The sequence below is a fragment of the Fusarium flagelliforme genome (genome assembly GCF_020744385.1).
Source record: "Fusarium flagelliforme strain FIESC 12 MPI-CAGE-AA-0113 chromosome Unknown B0J16scaffold_2, whole genome shotgun sequence".
In the NCBI taxonomy this organism is placed as follows: domain Eukaryota; kingdom Fungi; phylum Ascomycota; class Sordariomycetes; order Hypocreales; family Nectriaceae; genus Fusarium; species Fusarium flagelliforme.
Window position 1 is genome coordinate 5,064,466 of NW_025763504.1, and position 12,675 is coordinate 5,077,140.

Here is a 12,675-nt window from a genome sequence, read left to right on the forward strand (position 1 = left end):
TGACCCATACTGACATTCTTGTTGAATTCAGACAAATCCTGCTATCCTTCCGATTCTATGACCATCTTGGCTTCCTGCTTTCGTCCCACGAACCACGAATTCTTGGATGATTATGATTTAAGGATGAACCACCTTAACCCAAGCAACTCCTATTCCATCCTATTCCGCTCAGTTGTGGGTTGATTGGCCACAAAGCTTACATCACCCAATCCGACCTCAAGATTCCGGCCGGGCGCCTTCATGACACCATTGTGAAAGACTAATCATCTCTTTTGGCAAACAAGGTAGTCTATGAAAGTCTCAAATAAATTAGTCAGGGTCCAGTGGACGTCCGGTGCTTTGGGGCAAAGTTGATCGATAACCTTCCAGAGTTTGATGCCAAGGACTGTGTGAAGAGCCTCATTCGATCAACGGAAGCTGTTGGCTTCTGGCTGTTGCAATACTCCGTACCCAATGATCGTAATACGTACTAAAAGTTTGTAACCTTTAGTGCTATAGCACTGTCATGGCAGTGTCAAAAGTCTATTGTAAAGTCTTACCCCTGATATTTTGCTTGCCAATGCGCGCCACTGCTGCCATTATGGAAACAGACGAAACTGTAACTTAACGAAAACCTAAGAGTGTATCTTCTTCAATCTTCTCTATTCGTTACCCAGCACTTCGTCCACTTCCTTCATGAACTCAACCCCCTCCCCCAACATAACCGAGTCTCTCGTCTTGAAAAAGAACACCATGTCTATCTATTACCTCCTCACCCACGAGGACCAGATCCCAAACCACCATACTCTGGCAATGTCACAAAACATCCTTCCATACCTTTTCGGAGGGCTAGCCTTCCTGCTCTTCGTCTGTTACTACAACTCTGCGGTTTCGGTAAACAGCGAAGCAAACCGCCGAGAAGCAGAACGCTTCGAGTTCTCCGAGGCGACTTACGAGGCGAAGGTCACCTACCTCATGAAACAAATGCGCTGGTGGGATTACTACCGCGGTCTTTGGGTGATGCATTTCGTCATTAACACGAGCATCGCTTGCCAGACTCGCGACTGGTCGTATACATTCTCCGTGACAAGCATTGTTATCGGAATTGTGTACAACTTTATCATGTCTCTGCTGTTTGCATCAGCCGAGATTCAACTCCCCAGTGTCTGGGCTATTCTCACGGGTGGACACAAATCGAAATAGGTTCATTTGCCTTGCCCTGGGTTCCAGACTTGAGATGGCGGACGAAGTCGATGTTTGGAGCACCCTCTGGATAGAAGCACTGCTCACTCCAAGCGGTATGTCCTATCAATCGTTCCATAAGTGCCTGAAGCTAATAGACCGCTTTGTAGGGCTGCGACTTTCCGATAACGAGACATGGAGTACCGCGAAGCGTGATAGTCGCCACTGTATTTGAGAATGATTGAATTGCAAGAGTATACTGCTCAGTGGGACACGTATCCCCTATCGGTTGACTGGAGTATGTATACCAATGCCCTGTCGAAGCTCTGCGAGCCCTCGCTAATTGTCCAGTTGCATTTATTGCGATTTTATGTGCAGAGGACGAAGAAGCAGGCCAGGAGCCACGATTGAGATTGGGCTCCACGCATATTGGACTCGCAGCGATGAATTTATAGGATAGCGTCCCTGTCAGCGTTTGCTTTGCACCACCAGCTTGTACGTAGTAGAATGAATCATATTGTTGTTGCCACCCTGAATTCGTGTCTGCCATCCTGTGCGACTTCGAGCCGTCCCAACAAACTCAAAGTTCAACCTCAACAACGTCAGACGAAGGAATGGCCGAGCACGTTAATACACTTCCATCCATTTGAACACCTCCTGAAACTGAACCACAAGTTACTTTGGCAGCGCAGCTTCCACAGGCACCCACGCGACAGCCGTAATCGGGCGCTAAGCCAACAGACTCTGCAAGCTCCAGTAAAGACATTGACTTTTCTTTCTCCCATTTGGCAGTCTTGTTAGACTTGGTGAAGTGGACCGAAGCCTTCTCTAAGTCGCCGATCGCGTGACTTGAGGACGAGAAGCTCTCGCTGTGAACAAAGAATGGGGGAATCTTGAGGCTCGTCAGGATGCTTCTCATGTCGATCTCGAAGTCTTTGGGTCCGCAAACGTATGCTGCCGAGAACATAGCGGGCAGATCCATCTCGGCCGTACCGAACGGATTGATCTGGTATGTCTCTCCCAGTATTTCTGTCAAGGTATCCAAAGTTGGCCTTCCTGAGATACTGTACTGTCTCTCACAGACATCAATATCCCGAGGCTGCGTCATAAAGACTATTCGCTTTGTGGGGTTATTATCAATTCGAAAAAACTCATCCTGAAGCTGCAGGTTTGCCCCATCTTTGGTTACATGGATCCAGATACCTGGTACACTCCTCATGTTGGGATGGTCCGCATGGGCCTTGATCATAGCAAGAATGGGCGTGATTCCGATCCCAGCAGATAGGTATATCTGTCGAGGGGTAACCGGTTGGGACCAGTCCAGAACGAACCGCCCAGCAGGGGAGCGTGCTGAGAGGATGGTCCCGATAGTGCACTCGTTGCACATCCATGCCGAAGCACTTCCGGCTTCTTTGATGGTGAGGCGGTAAAGTTTGGGCTGAGTGCGACCAGGCCAGTCTGAGATACTCCAGCTGCGGACTTGACCTGTTGGTAGCCGTACAGTCAGGAACTGCCCAGGTAGATACCACGACAATTCCCTGTCGTCTGTAGGGCAGAAAAAGAAGGATTTGATACCGTTGCCTTCATTAACAATTCGAGAGACTCGCAAATCTCGCCATCCCTTCCACGCGTTCTTGCCTTTGTTCTCTGTATCATCCATCGTGGCCAACTTTCGTTTTATGATCAGTCTGTTCAGTCTGAGAAGAACTTCGTGATTGGCTAACAAATCGAGGGTGTCGCGAGTCTTCAAGCCGGAACTGAAGGCCAATTGAGCGATTGTTGCCACGTCCATGCTGTCGCCCGAGGTCGACTCTAGAGTTGCACAGTCCCCGGGATAGATACGCCCCCCGACAAGAACTCTGAGATAAACTCCTACTCGACCAGTATCGGATAGTGTCTTCAGCCAAGAGTCCTTCTGGCCACATCTCCAAGAGAGCTTCATACAAGGGATTCGAGATCCGCAGACTTGTAGACGTACGCTGCTACCGACTCTCCATACGTCTCCCAGCCGAAAGTCAGATTCAGTGAGGGTTTTATCGGTGCATCTGAAAGTGATATTCTCTCCCCAATGACACCAGTCCCATTCTGATCGGTCGAGTCCAAGCTCAGCGCACCAGTACTCGTAGTTCTCGGCTAGACAGATGTATACTGGGCCGTCATGTACGGCTGTCGCATTCCCGACAATGCCATCGTCATTCAGTTCGATGTACTCTGAAGTGGATGTCTTAGGTGTATGTACAATGCTTGTCTTGATCTCTAATCCATTGATGTTATGCAAGGCAGGCATAGAGTGGGAAACGGCGACAGCTTCCATGATGAACAGGATCACTCAGATCAACATCCAGAAGGATTGAGTTGCTGGAATCTAAGTCTGTTTCGCCATTGCTTCGATGAACGAAGGCCTATAAATGCATTTGGCATCCACCTTCACAATGAGGAAGTTCGGGGTCGGGGTCGGGGTTGGCGTCGGGTTCGGTGGTTTGCTCCGGAGATAAGCATCCCACTTTCCTTCGAGCTCAGCTACGTCTTACAGACGTTCCACTGGAGCCGTCCATTCAGAGGAAACCCATGGAGGCTCCGTGGATAAGTCGAAGGCCACGAATTGCATCACTGTTGGTCTGGTTTCCGTTTTTACTGGCCCTGGCAGAAGTAAAGCAGTTGCCAACTGTCCCATATCAGTTCCATAAAAAAGTATTCGTAGAAAGGAGAAAATTCACCTAGGACGGATGTTATAGTATAGTGGCTTCCCCAAACCGACATAAGAAATGTCCAAAGCCCTACCGAGACCCGAACGGTCAGCTTTGATAGCAAGTCCTTAAGTTACAATGGTTCTGTCCTCTAGTTGTTGGACCATGCCAAGTTTTGAATACAGCATTGCGGTCAGTCAAGTTGGCCGTTTCTGCTGCTTTCTGTATGGAGCTGACCCTGATCCAGCTCCCGTAGCCGTGATATGTATAGGGAGACTTACCGGACGAGTGCAAAGTATGCAGTATACCTGATAGCAAGTCCCAATGCCTCTATAGTTGAGTGCAATATCTGCCCCTTCAGCCCACCTGAGTTATGCCACGTTCATGGAAGGGTAGCTTCCTTTCAAGAACAGGCGCCACTCTTTAACAATGGGCGATGTATAAGCCATAGCAGACACCGGTTGTAGGTATAGGATAAGGTAAGTCATTCATCAGACTTATTGCGGCTGATTGTGCGATTATTGTACAAAGCCGGTGCCTCACTGATGAAGGAATTCGCTACTCCGTCCCTCCACTGTGACACAGCCGTAGAAGGATTGACCAACTAATTTCCCAGACGCACCCTGTCGCATTATCTGAGGCCATATGGTGACTCCTGGTCGGAGTGTTTGTGTCGCTCAAACTGATCAGCGCGGTAAGGCCAACCGAGGCGTACGTCCTATGTTCAACCTCCGTAAGTAACCCGTATGTGACTCCCACAAAAGGAACTCAATGAACAAGAATCAAGGTCTTTTTATTGGAACTTAAAACAACGCCATGCCATGCTCAATGTGATCCCCTTTTTGACCGACTGTACACCGCTGAAAGGTTCGTTGTCTGTATTCGAATGAGTGGCCATGTAACGGAGTATAGTAGATCTCCATGAGAGCTGAGAATTTTCGTGCTAGCTAGGTGAGTGCCCATACTTAGAGCTATTAGCATCCCTATCCCAAATCGCTGTTACTACCTTCCAACCACGAACCATGGTAAAGAGCGGATGGCGTATGGTTGTTCAATATGATTCCTGGTTCCGTGCTCACCATCCGTCTCACCCAGAGACAGCCCTCCGCATACGAGGTAATGTAATGGTAAAGCTAGTAGTGAGTGCGCCAGTTCTCGTAGCCCTTGGACGGGACCCTAAGGATAAGTATGCAATTGGAACATGGGCCAGAGGCTCGTGGAGGACTCTATAGACCTGAACAAGAATCCTGGTTTCTCATGCGAAGCTCAAGGCGGTTTGGGTGAGCCGTCTGTGGCGGTAAGGTAGTGTTCCATTATGTATGTGTTGAGTGTCCTGTTGAGGATGTTAGTCCCTGAAGGATTGGCAATTATACAGTGAGATACCTTCTCGGTGAATTGATAGCTGGGTTCCGTAATGAGAAAACGTGATACAGCCAGAAGAGGGTTCTTAGGCGATCATGAACACGGTGGAAGTATCGGAAACATTTGCTGCAAGCGCAGTCTGCTGGTGTGTAGATGTGTTGGACTTTCAGCCAATAATTAGTACTCAATTGTACTTTTTTCGAAGGTCTGAAGCTAAAGGTAGCCAGTTACAAAACCGTCGGAGTTTGTGTAGATGCATAGAGAATGGAGAGTCTGAGTTCAAGCGGAGTCTCGATCGTTGGATGGTCTCCTGTCCTTCAACAACCTATTGTTGAACGGTGGCATGAACCAACAGATGTCATATCCACCCACGCCTTTAATATCTCCCAATGAGTAATGTAACTCAGCGCTGTACTCAATTTATGACAGCTCCAACTAGTGAGGTCTTCGGTGTTTCGTTGTTGACTGGCTGTTCCGGCGGCTTTGGAATGTGAGGAAGACGAACTATTCCGGTAGTCAGCCATGGTTCTGGTCGTATCGTCAACATATCTTTAGGTAAAACAGATCCAGCGCCCAAGCATTGACTTTATGCTATACTCACATGTCCTGGACACTTGCATGCAGGCGGTCCGCTCCTCCCCAAGCCTTGATACAAGAGTCATCCATTGCACTTGGAACATATGGCAGGAGCGGATCAGATATGATCGAAGGTGTGGTAAGTCTAGGTAAACCTGTCCTTCAGAATCTCTCACAACCTCGCAGGAAGTGCCGTTTCAGTCGGCAGTGGTAATACGGCGACACTGCTCCGGTAAGGGGATAGAACTAGTGATGTAGCTGGTCATGAGTTGTCTTGTTTTAGTAATGGCTGACAGTGTCTGGTAGGATGCACTCCGAGGCCTTGTAGCGATTCCTCTGGCACGCTTATCGTAAGTTTCAAAGGTCTAATTGCTGAGAGCCGTCCCAAAAGCGGAAGGATGAGGCAGATATTGCGTTCTGTATTTGCTATTCCAAGCTAGCTGCTTCAGCCGCGATCTGCCGAGTGCAGTGGCATATCGCATCATCAGGAGAGACGTGCGCATGTCAATTCGTGCTGACCCTGGCGCCGCGTAATGGCTGACCGAGTATCTACTCTTGCGACATCGTCGAAGAATATAGCAACTGTTATCAGGGCATCCATTAGCACACGTAGTTGACCTTCGTAACTAAACGCCTTTCCCTACCTCATAGCTACATAACTGCTTTCCAAGAGACTTTCTCTGACGTCTTCTGTGCGGGCTTGTCGAGTATTATCAGCGAGAGCCTGGTTATTGATGGTTCAGTTCGAGAGGGACAAGAGAGCTGAGAGGATGACAAGTCCGTACTTTGATCCCCCAGTTCGCTTTTAAGGGCAGGTTGGTGGACTTAAGAAGGTACATCGTGGTTGATTGAGTCTTGGTGTACAAAGAGCAAACCGGCGTACGTGAGGACCGGCGACGAGCCTGTTGGTAGTTTTGGATAGGCATATGGGATATTGAAACGACGGAACGCTGAGATAAATACTAAGCTGATGAAACATTAGTCAACTAAAGGTACTGCGTGATGCGTCAGCGATGCCGACTGTTGTCTTGTGCGTTTTTCGCCAGCCTAGAGCTGATTGATCAAGTCGGGGGATGCGAAGGGGACTCACTTTAGTAAAGCTAACTGATTGGCATTAGAGGAACTCCTTTCTACTTTTATCCCAGAAACGAATAAGGGGATGGCTTGTGATAACAACCTGTCTGGGCGTATGTTGCAAAGATTATGTAAGTTAATTTGCAATCTATAAGGTAGACGTCTCAGATTAGATGGGTACTAGGTAGTACCTACCACCAAAGGTCCAGCCCTTTCCGAAGTTCCATCTGATATCATCGATTCGCGCCATGAAGAATGATGCCCCAAAAATACCTGGGAATGGAATCGGGCAAACACTGTTATCTTTTGAGGTACTGGTTTCTCAAATATGCAATCAACAAAGTAACATACAGGCAAGGACGTTCCGAGGATTGCAAGTGGCTACGTTGATTCTTATTCATGGGCTTTATCTGGCGAGCGAAGGTAGCCTTGGGCTTTTTGTCATACAGTGATACACCAAGTCAGACCCCAAACTTTACAAAGGTGTCGCCTAGGAAGTAAAGAAATCCAATACTGCCACAGAGAACTGATCAGGATCCTGCAACGGCGCAAAGTGACTTACGCCAGTCAGAATCTTCATCTTGCTCCCTTTGATAGCGCCGTGCAACTTCCCAGGTACATCCAAATTCACCGCCTCTTCATGCTCCGCGCCAACGATAATGACCTTCTTTCCATTGATAGATCCCAACTGCTCATCAGTAAACTGAGGAAGCGTCGATTCCAACGTCACGACTTTGCTGCCAAACAACGTGAAGTTGGCGTTTGGCTGCAGCTGGGCGTATTCCGTGCGACAACGAGAGACGAATTCGGAGAAGACAGCCGTGTTCGAAAAGGTTGCGTTTGTTTGCTCCGGGTTGGCTGTGCCCCCAAAGATGAAGGCTTTCTTTATAGGCGCTGCAGTGACTGGGTTGAGGAGGGCGGATAAGGTCGTTACAGCACCGTCAGACCAGCCCACAACATTATACTCTTTCACGCCAACAGACTTGAGTTGGTCATCAATGTCTTTGGCGAATTGGTCGAAGGTGAAGACATCCTCTTTGTTGAAGGTAGAGCGACCATGACCTCTGCGGTCAATGGCGATCACATAGTGCCCATTGTCGACGAGGCGAGAGATGACAGATCCAAAGTAGGCCGAGTAGCCAAGACCACCGTGGTCAAGGACGATAGGAATACCGCCTGACTTTTTGTTGTATTCTTGCATCCAGAGTTGGACTCCATTAATCAAAGTCGTCTTTGTGTTGATGGGAGCTGGCAAGTCTGGTGTCGGTGGTAGGGTTTCCCAGATCGGCTTCTTCTGATGCACGGCTAGGCCATTAGCCAGGCACGCAAAAACGAGAACGTTTTCAAATCTCATGTTGCTTTCAATGAAATAGAGTTGATTATTTCACGAGAGACTGTCGGTGAGGGGACCATTATATATACAGAGTACATGAACGAACTCATCTGACCAGATACGAGACACCCCGGCTGGATTGTAACTACCGACAAAGTCAAATAAGATGACCTCCAATGCTTTGCGAAAGCTAACAATTATCGTGGGTTTCTGGAACTGGGATACCCCTGACTAGTGCCAGTACACCGTTGGACTTTTGCATAGCCCTTCGCCGTTGTAAACTCTATCTTTCGCTAGCCGGAACGCTCGGGTACAGGATTGACTATGTATGTAATGGTGCTCTGCCATCCAATCAAGTCCATGTTCTTTGTTCTACATACTTCCCTAACACTATCGTGAGCAAAACTCGAACTAGTGTCTAAGAGTGAAACTCACCAACTTAGACAAGTCCAACACTAGAAGGACAACCAAAGGAATGTCCAATAAGAACTAAGACCAGAGTCTGGCTTAATTCAACGGCAGCATGAGCTCAATTACACTCTCAGGTGAAGCAGCATTTGAAAATATCTCGATAACCTCCAGGCCAGCTTCCGCTGCCATAGCTGTGAAAACCTCCTCAGTACGCTCGCAAGCTTCGCCAATGTGTCCTAGCATCATCATATCCATCGAGGTAGCCGGCAGAGAAGGGTTTTCTTCGGATAGCACGATCTCGTTGATCAGAACCCTGGAGTAGCCAGGTGTAAGAGCAGGCTTAAGACTCTTTAGAATCTTGACCCCGTGTTCGGCACCCCAGTCATGTAGAATGGAGTGAAGGTAATATGCTCTTGCACCGTGGACGGGCTGTGGTGTGAAGAAGTCGTGTGCTTGACTTTCAAAGGCGGGTTTCTCGGTGACGTCGGCGATGACTTCTGGTAGATCTTGTAGGATTAGCCGACCTGGGGACTTGATGCCGTTTGCAAAGGATAGCAAGTCATGGCCTCTGCCACCACCGACATCAACTAGGAATACATCGCTCGTAGCCTTATCGAAACCAGCAGCTAGTCGCTCTTCGACGGGATAGAACTCCCACCAATCTGGGTTGCCCGCCCTATACACGGACATGAAAGAACCAAACCAGTTGACATAAGGAGGATTGGCAACTAGCCAATCGAAGAAGGGTAGGGAAGAGTTGTGGGCATATTGGTAAGGCCCGTCGGGCAGACCAGGATGCTGGTAGTCGGCCTGCTTGAAATGATCCGGAAAGAAGAGAAACGATTTTGCAGCGGCGCGTTGGCAGAAGGAGATGCTGTGTTGGTAGTTTTCCTTGGCCAGGGTGTTGGAAAGTTCTGTAGCGTGCCAGCCAGTCGGTTTAGAGAATCGGACAACTTTGTGAGCGACAAAATGTCTCATAAAACGATCGAGTAAAGGCGCGGCAATGCCTGTCTTTTCGGAGAGAGCTTGTGTGGTAAGTCCGTTCTCAGACTTCTGTAGATATTGGAAGATGTTTTTGTTGTTTGCGATTTCAAGGCTACCTCCGAGAGAAGCCTTCTAGGTATCAGTTACTGTCTCGCAAACATGCGTAGAGAGAGTACTGACCGTTGTGAACCAAATACGTTGTACAAAGTCGGTTGGAGTCTCCAGTTCTGCAAGGAGTTGTCGATTCAAGTCCAACAGAGTTGCTCGAGCCCCGAGCACTTCCTTGTCGTATGCTGCAGCGGCATCTTGCATACGTTTGATGATTTCCGAGGGCGCCATGTCTGGTGAGTTTTGTTGGTTCCAGGAAGTTCGAAAATGATGCGTAAGAAAGGAAAGATTTGACTGACCTCTCTGCACGAGGATGGGTGATTCAAGGATCTTTAATCACATCTTCAACCTGCACGAGCAGCTTGCCTCTTGGGGTCAAGCATGGGCTCATGTATGTTTTGCAACACAACCAACAGATGCCCACTTGAGCCTGAGAATACCCGTTCGGATGGATGATATGTTGGTGCCAACAGTATGTCCCCTGCATGTTTGTCTTGAATGCCCTTGTCTAACGGTCCTCGAACGTCAGGGTATCTGAAAGGTTGGCCGCCAAAAGCGAAAAGAGACGAAATAATCTGAACGAACCTTGAGGGTTCTATAAGGGAAGTCGGTTTGTCTCGCCTAATCAGTGGAGAAGTGATGGTATCAGATCATCTTGGCGCTCAGTCCTCCTAGGTCCTATCAATTCTCGGAGACAAAAGAGGCTCCAATGATGCCCATAGCAAAATGAAAAATTACCGATTTTCTTCTTACGACCCAGGATATATAATCGAGAAAAGCTCTCTTCGATCGTGCCACGGAAAAACTCGAGGAGGCACAGGAACTCGCATGATTGACCCTCAAGGTGGACAATCTGGGCATGCTGTTGGTTGTTAGCGCCAACACACTTCTTAATCTCGGTGGACCACTTCCTGCCTTGGCCGGAGCAACATCTCCAATCGTTTCTCTGCAACATACAAGGGTCTATGTCTACAACCAACAACCATTATCTTCCCTGGGCACCACTTGCCTCTTCTACTGGGTAACGGAGATACCGTCCTCTGAGTCTTGGGATGCCAAAATAAAGCAACCTGAATGTCGATCTCAACTTACATAAAACGAACGAAACATTTTGTCCCTTCTTCTCTCGCCAACCAACGTTTCTGATATCCCGGACCTTTGTTCGTCTGTTGGTTCTGATGAAAACATATTTCCTTGGTCATGGCCTGACCAGGAGAATCTTTCTGTGGAGGACACAATGTCAGGTACCAAGCAATAAGGCTGCATTTATTCCCCATTGCAGAGGATTATAAAGCTTGACTGCTCCACAGGTTCTCAGATTTGAGTTCAAGGCGCGATGTCGTTACTAATTGCATAAGAGTCTCAAAATGGAACCCAACGATGTGCCGACCGATTCGAGACAGACCCAGCTCTGTCTGATAGCCTGGATCTTTACCGGCATAGCCATCCTTACAGTCATGACAAAGCTCTTTACAACAGTAGTCATCTTTCAAAGACCTGGCTGGGACGATCTGTTGATTCTTCTGTCGTTGTTTGGAAGTATTGTCGCCTCTGCTCTGGTACAAGCGTCCGCAGATCTCGGTTTGGGTCGACACACCGTTGCTGTCGCTTCAGAACCAGGAGGCATCGATAGGATGGTGAGGACAAAGATTCTCCAGGTCATTGGTTATCGTAAGTCTCCAGTACACCATTGTCAACCCATTCACTGATCCATCGGCTCTCCAGCGTTCAACATCATAGCCTATAGTCTCCCAAATGTTGCTATTCTGATCCTTATCGAACGGCTCGTCGGTAGAACGAAGACGTTATCCCTTTGGTTCCTACGCGTCGTGGTAGCCATACAGATCTTTCTAGCTTTTATATCGGTCGTTATTATCTTCGCCCAATGTCGACCGACAAGGATGTTGTGGGATCAAGAGGCAAAGGGAGAATGCTGGAGTCCAGATGTCTTCAATCATTCTTCTTTTGTTGTCAGCAGCTTCACTGTCCTTACCGACCTTGTGCTCGCCATTGTCCCGATCCATGCGTTTTGGAAACTACAACTCAAGAGACAAGAAAAGCTGGAGATCACTTTCATGCTCGGACTAACATTCCTTTCGGCTGTTTTTACTATTATTAAGGCGACTTACCTGAGCACGTTTAACGATCGAACGGATCCGTGTAAGTTGATCGACGCCACTCCACCGGTCCGCCATATCCCGATTATCATATCCCTCCCTAACAATCCATGCAGTATACAACGTTGTGACATTGATTATCTGGGGCTTGTAAGTTATTTATACCTCAATTCGTATAGATCTCTACTGATAGATGTCAGGGTCGAGCAAAACGTCGTCATCATGGCTGCGAGTGTCCCAACTCTGAGGCCCCTTATCCGAGTCTTCAAGGACAAACATCCCATGCGCAGCGCGGTTGGCTATATAAAAAGCGGTACCGGGGTCGATCCTAAACATTCTGCGTCCATTGCTGAGATTCCCCTGGGCGATGTGCAACACAGACCAGAGCAACAAATTCAGTCCAGCTTTGGGCAACACAGTTCTACAGAGGAGCTGAACAAGATGGAAGGAGCACTGGACTGGGATAATGCTGACTTAAAGTAGGCAGTTAAGGTTTTGTTAGCATGTGAATAGAACATAGTTTAATAGATTTTGATATCTGGCTTCCAACTCTATTTGTATATCCTCCCTCAGAAGATACCATGTCCGGTCAGGCTCAAGCACGAGAAACGTAGGAAATAAGATCTTGTCATCAATAGTGTATTTTGGTTCATAACCTAATGTTGTTACCGCTGCTGCCAAGTCATCCAGTGACCTTGAGCACGACAGTGTTCATCCATAATCCTTCCATTACCCTAACTGTAACCCAGACCCAGATCCTGTCCCAGCCTTGTTCATTACAACATCATGCCTCGTAGCGAGTGACCTGACCAGAAGTCTAACTCAGCGGCCGGGATACCTGCTCCCTCATTAAGCGGCTTTC

General features: G+C 48.2%; 5 protein-coding genes across 5 annotated transcripts; 2 read left to right on the plus strand and 3 right to left on the minus strand.

Annotated features, from left to right (window-relative positions):
• Positions 1 to 694: 694 nt before the first annotated feature.
• Positions 695 to 1,182, plus strand: B0J16DRAFT_395336 (uncharacterized protein; the record flags this gene model as incomplete). The annotated part of the gene is made up of 1 exon (XM_046132191.1): positions 695 to 1,182. Exon 1 carries the CDS (start codon positions 733 to 735, stop codon positions 1,180 to 1,182), a length of 450 nt encoding a protein of 149 aa, XP_045987292.1. The 5' UTR covers positions 695 to 732.
• Positions 1,183 to 1,629: 447 nt separating this feature from the next.
• On the minus strand, positions 1,630 to 3,475 carry B0J16DRAFT_395338 (uncharacterized protein; the record flags this gene model as incomplete). Its single annotated transcript, XM_046132192.1, has 4 exons — positions 1,630 to 1,712; positions 1,816 to 2,706; positions 2,737 to 2,868; positions 3,106 to 3,475. 4 exons carry the CDS (start codon positions 3,473 to 3,475, stop codon positions 1,630 to 1,632), a joined length of 1,476 nt encoding a protein of 491 aa, XP_045987293.1.
• Positions 3,476 to 6,969: 3,494 nt separating this feature from the next.
• On the minus strand, positions 6,970 to 8,226 carry B0J16DRAFT_335132 (Alpha/Beta hydrolase protein). The gene has a single exon (XM_046127035.1). The coding sequence runs from the start codon at positions 8,212 to 8,214 to the stop codon at positions 7,351 to 7,353; it is 864 nt and encodes a 287-aa protein (XP_045987294.1). The 5' UTR covers positions 8,215 to 8,226; the 3' UTR covers positions 6,970 to 7,350.
• A 355-nt stretch (positions 8,227 to 8,581) lies between these two features.
• B0J16DRAFT_411990 (S-adenosyl-L-methionine-dependent methyltransferase) lies at positions 8,582 to 9,927 on the minus strand (the record flags this gene model as incomplete). Its single annotated transcript, XM_046133265.1, has 2 exons — positions 8,582 to 9,717; positions 9,769 to 9,927. The coding sequence occupies 2 exons, from the start codon at positions 9,925 to 9,927 to the stop codon at positions 8,701 to 8,703; spliced, it is 1,176 nt and encodes a 391-aa protein (XP_045987295.1). The 3' UTR covers positions 8,582 to 8,700.
• A 1,136-nt stretch (positions 9,928 to 11,063) lies between these two features.
• B0J16DRAFT_395342 (uncharacterized protein) lies at positions 11,064 to 12,296 on the plus strand (the record flags this gene model as incomplete). The annotated part of the gene is made up of 4 exons (XM_046132193.1): positions 11,064 to 11,367; positions 11,422 to 11,856; positions 11,930 to 11,963; positions 12,014 to 12,296. 4 exons carry the CDS (start codon positions 11,064 to 11,066, stop codon positions 12,294 to 12,296), a joined length of 1,056 nt encoding a protein of 351 aa, XP_045987296.1.
• Between the last annotated feature and the right edge of the window lie 379 nt (positions 12,297 to 12,675).

Excerpts from the sequence above, each read along its gene's own strand:
- B0J16DRAFT_335132 (XM_046127035.1), bottom strand. The coding sequence starts at position 8,214 with ATGAGATTTGAAAACGTTCTCGTTTTTGCGTGCCTGGCTAATGGCCTA.